This window comes from Ambystoma mexicanum, chromosome 14 (assembly GCF_040938575.1).
Source record: "Ambystoma mexicanum isolate Mex_15411 chromosome 14, UKY_AmexF1_1, whole genome shotgun sequence".
NCBI classification, from domain to species: domain Eukaryota; kingdom Metazoa; phylum Chordata; class Amphibia; order Caudata; family Ambystomatidae; genus Ambystoma; species Ambystoma mexicanum.
Window position 1 is genome coordinate 36,283,936 of NC_090940.1, and position 12,441 is coordinate 36,296,376.

A 12,441-nucleotide genomic window follows, 5' to 3' on the forward strand; every position below is an offset into this window, starting at 1 on the left:
GCAGGGGAAGAAGACAAAGGAGCGGTGCATCAGGCCCAAGTGCAGGGGAAGAAGACAAAGGAGCGGCGCATCAGGCCCAAGTGCAGGGGAGGAAGACAAAGGAGCGGCGCATCAGGCCCAAGTGCAGGGGAAGAAGACAAAGGAGCGGCGCATCAGGTCCAAGCGCAGGGGAGGAAGACAAAGGAGCGGTGCATCAGGTCCAAGTGCAGGGGAGGAAGACAAAGGAGCGGTGCATCAGGCCCAAGTGCAGGGGAAGAAGACAAAGGAGCGGCGCATCAGGCCCAAGTGCAGGGGAAGAAGACAAAGGAGCGGCGCATCAGGCCCAAGTGCAGGGGAAGAAAACAAAGGAGCGGCGCATCAGGCCCACATGCAGGGGAAGAAGACAAAGGAGCGGCGCATCAGGCCCAAGTGCAGGGGAGAAGACAAAGGAGCGGCGCATCAGGCCCAAGTGCAGGGGAGGAAGACAAAGGAGCGGCGCATCAGGCCCAAGTGCAGGGGAGAAGACAAAGGAGCGGCGCATCAGGCCCAAGTGCAGGGGAAGAAGACAAAGGAGCGGCGCATCAGGTCCAAGCGCAGGGGAGGAAGACAAAGGAGCGGTGCATCAGGTCCAAGTGCAGGGGAGGAAGACAAAGGAGCGGTGCATCAGGCCCAAGTGCAGGGGAAGAAGACAAAGGAGCGGCGCATCAGGCCCAAGTGCAGGGGAAGAAGACAAAGGAGCGGCGCATCAGGCCCAAGTGCAGGGGAAGAAAACAAAGGAGCGGCGCATCAGGCCCACATGCAGGGGAAGAAGACAAAGGAGCGGCGCATCAGGCCCAAGTGCAGGGGAGAAGACAAAGGAGCGGCGCATCAGGCCCAAGTGCAGGGGAGGAAGACAAAGGAGCGGCGCATCAGGCCCAAGTGCAGGGGAGAAGACAAAGGAGCGGCGCACCATGAGCCAGCATGGGGTTACTGAATGGAAGACAAGGCCAAGTTCTCCAGATGCGGCATCATGAGCCAGCAGGGGTTGCTGAAAGGATGCGCTGGCACTGCACTTGTGAAGTTCACCCATGCCAGGAAGAGAGCGGGAACCTTGGTGAGATGTTTGCTCCTCTCGCCTGAACCAGAGGTACTGCGGCGGGTCTGAAAGGAAGTCCCTCACAATCCATTGGTGGATACATGGCATGAGGGACACCTTGCCTGCCATTTACTGTCTCATTATTCCATAAGGTCTTGGCCCCCCGATATGTGGTGGGAAGTTGTGGAGATCCTGTGAAGGTCCATATTACTTGATATAGGGGGAAGCATGGGTGAGGAGGTGCTGGGATGATGGTTAAATGGATTGCCGCTTAACGGAATAGAAGGGGGCACCATCCTTCTGTCTGGGAACGCTGAACTGGAATTGCAGGGAGGTGCAGCTTAGCGCACCTCACTTTGTAGCTACTGGACCAGGTCTCTGTAATACTATGCCCTGGCATGAGGAAGCATGACCACCTGGGGCAAATAGGAGGGCTGCGGAGTATCTTCTGTGTCACCCCCCCCCACATTGCACTCCATGTAGCAACGGGGCGGAAGAGCCCTGCGAGAGAGCAGGGAGGATCTGGCGGTGCCAGACGTGCACAGTGTGCGTCCAGTGTGGCAGACAGGTGCCGCTATCCATAGCGACATATGGTGGGTGTGGAGGGCACTCTAGCCACATACTTAGGCTAGCGACACATGGTGGGTACGGAGGGCCCTCTAGCCACATATTTAGGCCAGTGACATGTGGTGGGTGTGGAGGGCACCCTAGCCACATATTTAGGCCACCGACATGTGGTGGGTGTGGAGGGCACTCTAGCCACATATTTAGGCCAGCAACATGTGATGGGTACGGAGGGCCCTCTAGCCACATATTTAGGCCAGCGACATGTGGTGGGTGTGGAGGGCACCCTAGCCACATATTTAGGCCAGCGACATGTGGTGGGTGCGGAGGGCACCCTAGCCACATATTTAGGCCAGCGACATGTGGTGGGCACTCTAGCCACATATTTAGACCAGGATTTCCTCTATTATTGTGTACACAGGGGTACTTGAGATCAAGTGGTTTGCTGTACAGGCTCAAGGTTGAGCACTTAGCTGCGTTTTGGTCCAGTATTGGGGTGGCGTTCAGGTACTGATCGCCATACTCAATACACAGTGCGTGCGGTACACAAGATGTCTGTGAATAGCGTCCTGATCGGAACTAAGAACTTGGATTAAGGGTGGGCCTATTTGGCAGCAGTGGCCAGAGTGGGCGCTGCCACCATTTCCCTTGTAGATATCCCGCTGCTGAGCGATGATGGGTGATATGACATGAATACTAGCCTTGCACACAGAGGCCTGATCTGGAGATGCTGGAGGGGTATCATTGCCTTGACTCGCCGGTCCTGCGAGGATACTTTTAAAATTCTGTGCCTCGTGTTTAAAAGCCTTAAAGTGCCAGCCCGGGGGCACCCACGCACTGTTGCTTCCTTGCCAAGCCTCTGATTTCCGAGGAGTCAAATCTGCCCCCCCCCCCAGCGTCATCAAATATGAAGCGATGGGGCGACAGAGGTGTCTCTCTTTTCTGTCCTAGATTCTTGTACATGCTACTGCTGGACATGGGGAACTGCATGCATGTATGTATAAGATTTACAAAGCGCAAACTTAGCTGGTAAGAAACAGGGCGCTGCACAAAGGGGGCGCATTCATGGGTTGCAAGCAGGGTGCTGGGGTAGCATACGATCTGGGGTGAGTAGTGGAGGGGGAGAAAGGAGTGAGCGGAGCAATCAGCGATTGGCGAGACGTTCTTTGAGGAGTAGGGTCTTCGGGTCTTTCCTGTAGTGTAGGGTGGAGGGAGGGACCCAGAAAGCCAGGGAAATGCAGCCTGGGAGCGGGTGCAGGCCTGGGGGAAGGGGGGAAGGGTCAGGGGGATATGGGTAGGTGGGGAGGAGCGTTACCTGACTTGTGAGACACCATCAGCTCCAGGAGTTGCCGCCCCTCCTCGGTCACAGTCTCCTTCAGGGTCCGGTGACTCTCCACGTTCAGCTTGAAGCTCTGCCAGAGAGAAACATGCTTAGGAAAGGGTGGTGGGACATGTGTAGACACATGTAAAGAAAGGGAAAACATAAGCAGAGGTTGGGGTATCTAAACATGGGCAGGGTATACGAAGATCTACGAGAATGTAAAGGGTGGTCATGCCTAGGCCGGCTGCACGTATGTGCATGCAATGCTCATGTTTACATGCATGTAAAGAATGGGTGCTTATAATCTGCTCTAAGCGTACATGTATGTAAAGAATGGGCATGTGCAGTCTGGGTGCACATGCATATTAAAGGTGCCAGACATGTGGAGTCTGGATGTACGTGTATGTAAGGAATGGGCAGGTTGTCTATGTGTGCATGTATGGAAGGAATGGGTGCATTTAAACATGCAGTACTAAAAGTATTGCCATTAGGATCCTCCTCCCCCGCTGGCCTGCCCTGTCACCCCTTCCCCCTGGGAACCATAGCAGACTTCGAGTTCCCCTTCCCCCGCTGGCCTGCCCTGTCACCCCTTCACCCAGACTTTGGGTTTCCCCCTCCCCCGCTGGCCTGCCCTGTCATCTCTTACCACCCCCTTGGGAACAATTGCAGACATCGGGGCCCCTCACCCGCTGGCCTGCCCTGTCACCCCTTAGCCCCCCCCGCCCCGAGGGATCCATAGCAGACTTCGAGTTCCCCCGCTGGCCTGCCCTCTCACAACCCCCCGCACCCCATGGGAACCATAGCAGACTTCGGTAGCCCCCTCCCCCGCTGGCCTGCCCTGTCACCCCTTACCCCCCCCCCCGAGGGATCCATAGCAGACTTCGAGTTCCGCTCCCCCGCTGGCCCACCCTGTCACCCCTTACTCCCCTCCGGGAACCAAAGCAGGCTTTGGGGGACCTCGTTCACCAGGTATGTCTCGCCCTGTTACCCCTTGTCCCCCCCCGGGTACCATAGCAGCCTTCGGGGGGCCTCGCTCACCAGGTGGGTCTCCAGGTAGAGCTTGAGCCGGTCGGTCTCTGCCTTGGGGGGCATCCAGTTCTCGGTGGTCTCCATGGCATCTTGTAGCCAGCGGATGAACTCGTCCAGTTGCCCGACAAACCCCTGCAGGTGAAAGGTCAGGTAAAAAATAGGGTTGGGGGTTAACAACATGGCCGACACAGGTCTCCCACTCTACTAGCTACAAAAACACTCTAGGGGGGGCAGTGCATCTGAAAGGGGGGTGGGGATGATGCAGGGTCAGGGGAGGACTGGCAACATTTGGCCTGGGGGGCAAGTTTACTTTTCTGGCCCATAGTGCAGTGCCCCAACTTCCAGAACAAGTAAACTCTATACCAACCTCTCCCCTTTCACACATTCTCAAGTACATATAGTTGACATTATTGACATTACTTTCCTTTTATACAATTTTTTTTCAGTTAGGTCTGTGATTTCTTAGAGACCCGGGGCCCTGGAAATTCTCCCCCTTACCAAACATAGTATTACGTTATTGCATCAGGATAATATAATCGGTGAAATAGAAAAGCTGGGATTTGAGCCCAGTTTTCAATGTGTTACAGTTTGTAATTTGACAGCAGGCTACATCTCCTCCCATCCTATCTCATCTTTAGTTTTAGAACAATGTAATGAGGTGGCGAAGCTAAGGAATTAATTGATAGAGCACAGCCATTGCTAAACCGGGGGTCTGGGTTTGCTCTCGGAGTCAGACATGAGCTGGCTTCCTACATCCCCAGCCTAAAACAGAAAACCCTGTGTACACCCCCCACAACCTAATTCCCACTCTTGTCATCCTTCCTCTTCACTAATATGCTTAACATATATTGTTACAATTGTTAAATTATTTATAGAGTAACTCTATAGAATATAAACCCACATGAGTGAGGCTTTTTCTATAGATAGATGGTTAAGGAAAGGCACAGTGATAAAGTGATTTGTTGAGGATCACATAAGGTATGAAGTGTGGAAGGTGGGGATTTGAGCTCTGTCCTTCTAGTTCCACAGTTTCCAATTAGGAAAGCAAGGCAACCCTCATCTTCTCCTATTCTATCTTCAATATTAGAAACAAACAAAATGCTTTCAGCAAAGTTGTTAAACTAGTCTACCGTTCGATAAATATGGTTTTCAAAGCACCAATGTGGAAGCCTATTAATTGTCTATATCCTGAGGCAAATATATGTGAGAAACAGGCCTAGATAATAATTATAATGAAAATGTACTATATTTATATTAGTCTGTACAATTGTGTGTACGTTCAAAGCACCAAGTCAAATGATAAAGCAACCTGAAAAAATATGAGAAGTAGTATTTGAAACATATGTTCATAAAGCAAGTAGGTATCGCTTAGTCAGAAAAAAGAGAGGGGGTAAAACCAGTGCCACAATCAGGAGCAGTGTTGTACTAGTATATGATCAAGGATAGGCGTCCCCTAACGCGTGGACCCAGGGGATTAACAAAGCAGTAAACCAAAGAGAAAAATGGGGTCAGCGGAGCAAGCCACTGGAAAAATCAAGCCAAATAAGTAGCCATCAATTTAACATTTAAGAGTCTTATTCAATGAGGGGATAGGCCAGGTCAAGGATAGTATGTAATTAAAATATCTTTATTCTTCACACATTAAATCACACAACACAAATGGCTGAATCCATGGTAAAACAGCATGAAAACGAACAATAAATATTAGATGTATACAGGTAAAGTGCATGACAACAAATTATTCACCCTAATAGTACAGAATGGGAACAAAGTACTAAGGAGCCCAAGTCTAACGTACAAGGGGCAAAGAGAGAGGAAAGAGAAAGAGAGGGGAAAGAGGGGAAAGAAACTTAGAAAAGAAAAAGGGTCCCTGAGGGGGTCCTATTGCTTAGCCCCAATCTAAGTGTACATACACAGTCCAGAAATCAATTCAAATACTATACATATGTTCTGATTAATCTAATCACGTGGAATTAGATAAGCCGACCACCAGGTCCGTACCATGTAGCACGGCCATGTGGCACCTTTCTGCCATTTCCATAAAAAGCATAACAGTTATGAATATGACGGTTATTTACAATATCCCTGATTTTATTTTCCACCCGCTCAGCAATGCTGACATTTGGAACATGTTCAGATCAGGCAGAAACACATCTTAGATAGCCATTACAGTTCCCTGAGTCACAGGTAGATGAATTTTATATCTCCGAAATTACCTAAAAAATGGTACATAAATAAAGGAAATCTGCTTTATGATGGCTGAAAAAAGGCATACATGATAATAGTCCTTTAAAATTAATTGTGAATGATATGATATGGCATTTATAATGCACCTATACACAAGTGGATCTTTGTGTGGGACAAATGGCTTTTCTCCTGCCTTCCAGCCATTTGTTTTCACTGGCCCAACCTGTACCCAGAGTTAATTTTGATCAGTCTCTTTGTGTTGGAAGCTTGCTCTTTGAAGTTATTGCCCCCATTTTCACACAAGTTGGTCATGCTCCAGCCAAGGGGAACTTCTCTTGTATGCATTGCCTTCAGAGTCAGCAGGTCTGGAGAACACTGAATTTCGATACCTTTAGCAGGATACTTTATTGCAGTTGGTAATTAGATGGGAGATGTAACATCCAGAATGGCAGTGGGAGATTTCCTTGTGAAATTTCACACAGCCAGCAAAGGGGTTTGTTTTGGGCGGACATTTTTCCATTTTTCCATGAAAACATAGTGGATTTTCCAATGTCACTGAGGTTTTGTATGTGAAGCATAATATACATTGCGTTTTGTCAACACACACATCATGTCTTTTCCCTGACATTTTTCTGTGAGCAGTGATAACTTTTCACATTTAAACGTCTTTTATTTGCACACACCTGTGCAAGCCGTTTTTGTGTCACTGTTCGAAGATTTTGTTTTCCATGTGAAAGGGATCTTTGAATCCTTCTTCTTCTGTAAAGTAAAATGCTACTTTTCCTTTGGAAATGACAGGTAGGCCCCTTTTCCACATAGCTCTTCAGTTTTACTCAGAGAAAAAACAAAGGCCAATCGGTTTTTGTTTCAGTGTTTAAAATCCTGCTGTTCACGTGAAAGGGACTTCTGTTTGAGGCCTTTGAATGCACCCCACACATTGAAAAGTGTGCAAATTTACAAATGGCCATGTTGCGGGGGTAAAAGGTTGGACACTTTGGATTGCCTCCCCTCACCACCTTACCCATATAAAGCATAACAGGGCTAGAAATTACCGTTTTATCCATCCAGAGAATAAACAGTAGTGATATGAGCCCCTACTGTACATAATCAATGTCTTCCTGAACATTGATGCTGAAAATGCTGAAAACCAATGTTAAAATAACCTTTTTACATGATCACCATCAGAGGTGGTATTTCTGAAATAGCACTGGAGGCATTACAAAAATCTCACCTCTGCTGGTGGTAAACTTTCCAGAAATACCGCAGTCAGAGCTGGTTACTTTCTTCAATGTTATTAAAAAATAAGCCGAACTCTAAATGACCCCCTTAGTTTGTAGTCTTCTAATAATGAATGCCTGAATATTACATCTTTCTATGTATGCTTTTCAACTGTGTCCAAAAATAAGAACCAGAAACAGTCCAACAGCCATTCAATAACCACTATATAAGTCACACCCATGGGTGTTATTAAACAATTTCTGGATACACACACTGGTGATCAAGATATTCACCATGGTGGAAGCATTCGTACAGAATCAAACCAATGACAAACTCTAATAAGACATGGACCCTTACTTCCTTGGCAAGTGGGCGTCTTGATAAGCTGCGGTGTATTGTAATGGACCGATGGTGTATGGGGAGCAGTGATGCCCACATCACCATCCGGGGTCACAGAATCTGTGATTTAAATGCCTGCATTGCCAATGGGTGACATGAACATGCTCCTCCAGCCTACAGCCCCTCCCACCCTGTCACTCACTGTCGAGGCCCCTACATGGGGGCCACCCAGGCACACCTGCAACATTGCTGCCATAAAGACGAATACCTCCCCCATTGGCACAGAATCTGAGCGGGCTTCGCAGCACTCGGTTCCTTTCTGGCAGGGTAGATTCTGAAGGAGTTCCTCTTTCTCAATGATTTGATTTATTTTTCCATTTAGAACCTCTGGGCCCTGGGGCAACAGCCCAGCCAGCCCGGGGGCAATTGCCCCTTTGCCAATCCACCTCTGAGCAGGGTCATCAATTTGCCAGACGCGCCGCTCCATGGATACTCCAGTTAACAGTTTTGTAAGTAGATGAAATAAAACAGGAACAAACACCTGCTTTTCAGATCTGAGGATAAAACAGAAGACAAAGCAGTCATTGGTCTCAACCTGGCCACAGGCCGGGGGAGTGCTATTAGGGGCTGCGGGGGGTGCCAACTTCCAGGAGACGATCAGAAAGTGGGCATGTGAAATAGCAGGCTAGAAGGCTGGGGCGTGGGGCAGACGGTCAGATAGCAGGCTAGAAGGCCGGTACGTGGGGTAGACAGTGAGATTCCAGGGTAGAAGGTCAGGACGTGGCACAGACGGTGAGATAGCGGGGTAGAAGGCCGGGATGTGGGGTAGACCGTGAGATAGCGGGCTAGAAGGACGGACATGGGATAGACAGTGAGATTCCAGGGTAGAAGGTCAGGACGTGGCACAGACGGTGAGATAGCGGGGTAGAAGGCCGGGATGTGGGGTAGACCGTGAGATAGCCGGCTAGAAGGCCGGGATGTGGGGCAGATGGTGAGATAGCGGGCTAGAAGGATAGAACGTGAGGTAGATGATGAGATAGCGGGCTAGAAGGCTGGGACGTGGGGCAGACAGTGCGATAGTGGGCTAGAAGGCCGGGGGTGGGGTAGATGGTAAGATAGCGGGCTAGAAGGCCAGGACATGAGATGATAGGCTAGAAGGCCGGTACGTGGGGTAGACAGTGAGATTCCAGGGTAGAAGGTCAGGACGTGGCACAGACGGTGAGATAGCGGGGTAGAAGGCCGGGATGTGGGGTAGACCGTGAGATAGCGGGCTAGAAGGACGGACATGGGATAGACAGTGAGATTCCAGGGTAGAAGGTCAGGACGTGGCACAGACGGTGAGATAGCGGGGTAGAAGGCTGGGGCGTGGGGTAGACGGTGAGATAGCGGAGTAGAAGGCTGGGGCGTGGGGTAGACGGTGAGATAGCGGAGTAGAAGGCTGGGGCGTGGGGTAGACGGTGAGATAGCGGAGTAGAAGGCCAGGGCCTGGGGCAGACGGTGAGATAGCAGGGTTAAAGGCCGGGACGTAGGGCAGACAGTGAGATAGCAGGGTAGAAGGCCAGGGCCTGGGGCAGACGGTGAGATAGCGGAGTAGAAGGCTGGGGCGTGGGGTAGACGGTGAGATAGCAGAGTAGAAGGCTGGGGCGTGGGGTAGACGGTGAGATAGCGGAGTAGAAGGCTGGGGCGTGGGGTAGACGGTGAGATAGTGGAGTAGAAGGCCAGGGCCTGGGGCAGACGGTGAGATAGCAGGGTTAAAGGCCGGGACGTAGGGCAGACAGTGAGATAGCAGGGTAGAAGGCCAGGGCCTGGGGCAGACGGTGAGAAAGCGGAGTAGAAGGCTGGGGCGTGGGGTAGACGGTGAGATAGCAGAGTAGAAGGCTGGGGCGTGGGGTAGACGGTGAGATAGCGGAGTAGAAGGCTGGGGCGTGGGGTAGACGGTGAGATAGCGGAGTAGAAGGCTGGGGCGTGGGGTAGACGGTGAGATAGCGGAGTAGAAGGCTGGGGCGTGGGGTAGACGGTGAGATAGTGGAGTAGAAGGCCAGGGCCTGGGGCAGACGGTGAGATAGCAGGGTAGAAGGCCGGGGCGTGGGGCAGACGGCGAGGCAGAGGCCAGGGCGTCTGTGGGGGCCTGGAGACGTGGCGCCAATGCTCTGCCAGTGCCCCCGCGGGCCTTGCCCACGCTCTCGCCGCTCTGCCCTTCACACGCTCTGCGTCAGGCAGACGATCCCGTGTGCAGAAAATGACACATTAAAAATACCCGCACGCGCCTTCTAATGGTGGATATAAAAATGTGAGTGACAGAACACCTCAGTAAAAGCGGCGTAAACAGCAGTAAAGCAGTGAACCTGAAAGCTGCTCCAGGAGGCGCAGCGCCTCTAAAAGCCCGAATAAAGTGCGAGGCGGCTGCCGTGGAGCGATGCTGCCACCTGGCGCACGGCGGCCGCAATGACAAGCCAGCAGGAGAGCAGCTCACGGCAAGGGCAGCATAGGGCGCCTGGGGAAGGGGGACGGGAACTGGGCATTACCCCAAATGTACAACGAGGAGGGGCAGGGGCTGGGGGGTATGCATAATGACACTTTACCAAGCGCACAAGAGGGGCACCCATAGGGCGCCTGGGGAAGGGGGACAGGAACTGGGCATTACCCCAAATGTACAACGAGGAGGGGCAGGGGCTGGGGGTTATGCATAATGACACTTTACCAAGCGCACAAGAGGGGCACCCATAGGGCGCCGGGGGAAGGGGGACAGGAACTGGGCATTACCCCACATGTACAACGAGGAGGGGCAGGGGCTGGGGGTTATGCATAATGACACTTTACCAAGCGCACAAGAGGGGCACCCATAGGGCGCCTGGGGAAGGGGGACAGGAACTGGGCATTACCCCAAATGTACAACGAGGAGGGGCAGGGGCTGGGGGTTATGCATAATAACACTTTACCAAGCGCACAAGAGGGGCACCCATAGGGCGCCTGGGGAAGGGGGACAGGAACTGGGCATTACCCCAAATGTACAACGAGGAGGGGCAGGGGCTGGGGGTTATGCATAATGACACTTTACCAAACGCACAAGAGGGGCACCCATAGGGCGGCTGGGGAAGGGGGACAGGAACTGGGCATTACCCCAAATGTACAAGGGGGCGGATGCATAATGACACTCTACCAAGCGCACAGGAAGGGCCCCTGGGGAAGCGGGACAGGAACTGGGCATTACCCCAAATGTACAAGGGGGGGGCGGGGTATGCATAATGACACTCTACCAAGCACACAAGAAGGGCAGCATAGGGTACCTGGGGAAGGGGGACAGGAACTGGGCATTACCCCAAATGTACAACGAGGGGGGATGCATAATGACACTCTACCAAGCGCACAGGAAGGGCCCTGGGGAAGGGGGACAGGAACTGGGCATTACCCCAAATGTACAACGAGGGGGGATGCATAATGACACTCTACCAAGCGCACAAGAAGGGCAGCATAGGGTACCTGGGGAAGGGGGACAGGAACTGGGCATTACCCCAAATGTACAACGAGGAGGGGCAGGGGCTGGGGGTTATGCATAATGACACTTTACCAAGCGCACAGGAAGGGCCCCTGGGGAAGCGGGACAGGAACTGGGCATTACCCCAAATGTACAAGGGGGGGGGGGCGGGGTATGCATAATGACACTCTACCAAGCACACAAGAAGGGCAGCATAGGGTACCTGGGGAAGGGGGACAGGAACTGGGCATTACCCCAAATGTACAACGAGGGGGGATGCATAATGACACTCTACCAAGCGCACAGGAAGGGCCCTGGGGAAGGGGGACAGGAACTGGGCATTACCCCAAATGTACAACGAGGGGGGATGCATAATGACACTCTACCAAGCGCACAAGAAGGGCAGCATAGGGTACCTGGGGAAGGGGGACAGGAACTGGGCATTACCCCAAATGTACAACGAGGGGGGATGCATAATGACACTCTACCAAGCGCACAGGAAGGGCCCTGGGGAAGGGGGACAGGAACTGGGCATTACCCCAAATGTACAACGAGGGGGGATGCATAATGACACTCTACCAAGCGCACAAGAAGGGCAGAATAGGGTACCTGGGGAAGGGGGACAGGAACTGGGCATTACCCCAAATGTACAAGGGGGGGGATGCATAATGACACTCTACCAAGCGCACAAGAAGGGCACCCATAGGGCGCCTGGGGAAGGGGGACAGGAACTGGGCATTACCCCAAATGTACAAGGGGGGAGCGGGGTATGCATAATGACACTCTACCAAGCACACAAGAAGGGCAGCATATGGTACCTGGGGAAGGGGGACAGGAACTGGGCATTCCCCCAAATGTACAACGAGGGGGGATGCATAATGAGACTCTACCATGCGCATAAGAAGGGCACCCGTATGGCACCTGGGGAAGGGGGATAGGAACTGGCCATTCCCCCAAATGTACAACGGGGGCGGGGGGTTAGACATAATTAGACTCTACCAGGCGCACAAGAAGGGCACCCATAGGGCACCCGAGGAAGGGGGACAGGAACTGGATATTACCCCAAATGTACGAGGAGGGGGGGTATGCATAATTAGACTCTACCAGGCGAATGAGAAGGGCACCCATAGGGCGCCTGTGGAAGGGGGATAGGAACTGCCCATTACACCAAATGTACAACGAGGGGGTATGCATAATGACACTCTACTAAGCGCGCAGAAGGGCCCCCTTGCAGGTACCCCTGGCAGGAACAGC

At 52.2% G+C, this 12,441-nt stretch overlaps 1 protein-coding gene across 1 annotated transcript in view; it reads right to left on the minus strand.

The window, feature by feature from the left end:
• Positions 1-12,441, minus strand: part of AKAP6 (A-kinase anchoring protein 6) — a 1,117,075-nt gene that overhangs the window by 339,926 nt on the left and 764,708 nt on the right. Inside the window, exons 5-6 of the mRNA XM_069638465.1 lie at positions 3,978-4,100; positions 2,934-3,030 (exon numbers count right to left, since the gene is read on the minus strand). Coding sequence (XP_069494566.1) covers positions 2,934-3,030; positions 3,978-4,100 — 220 coding nt within the window. The remainder of the gene's footprint in view (positions 1-2,933; positions 3,031-3,977; positions 4,101-12,441) is intronic.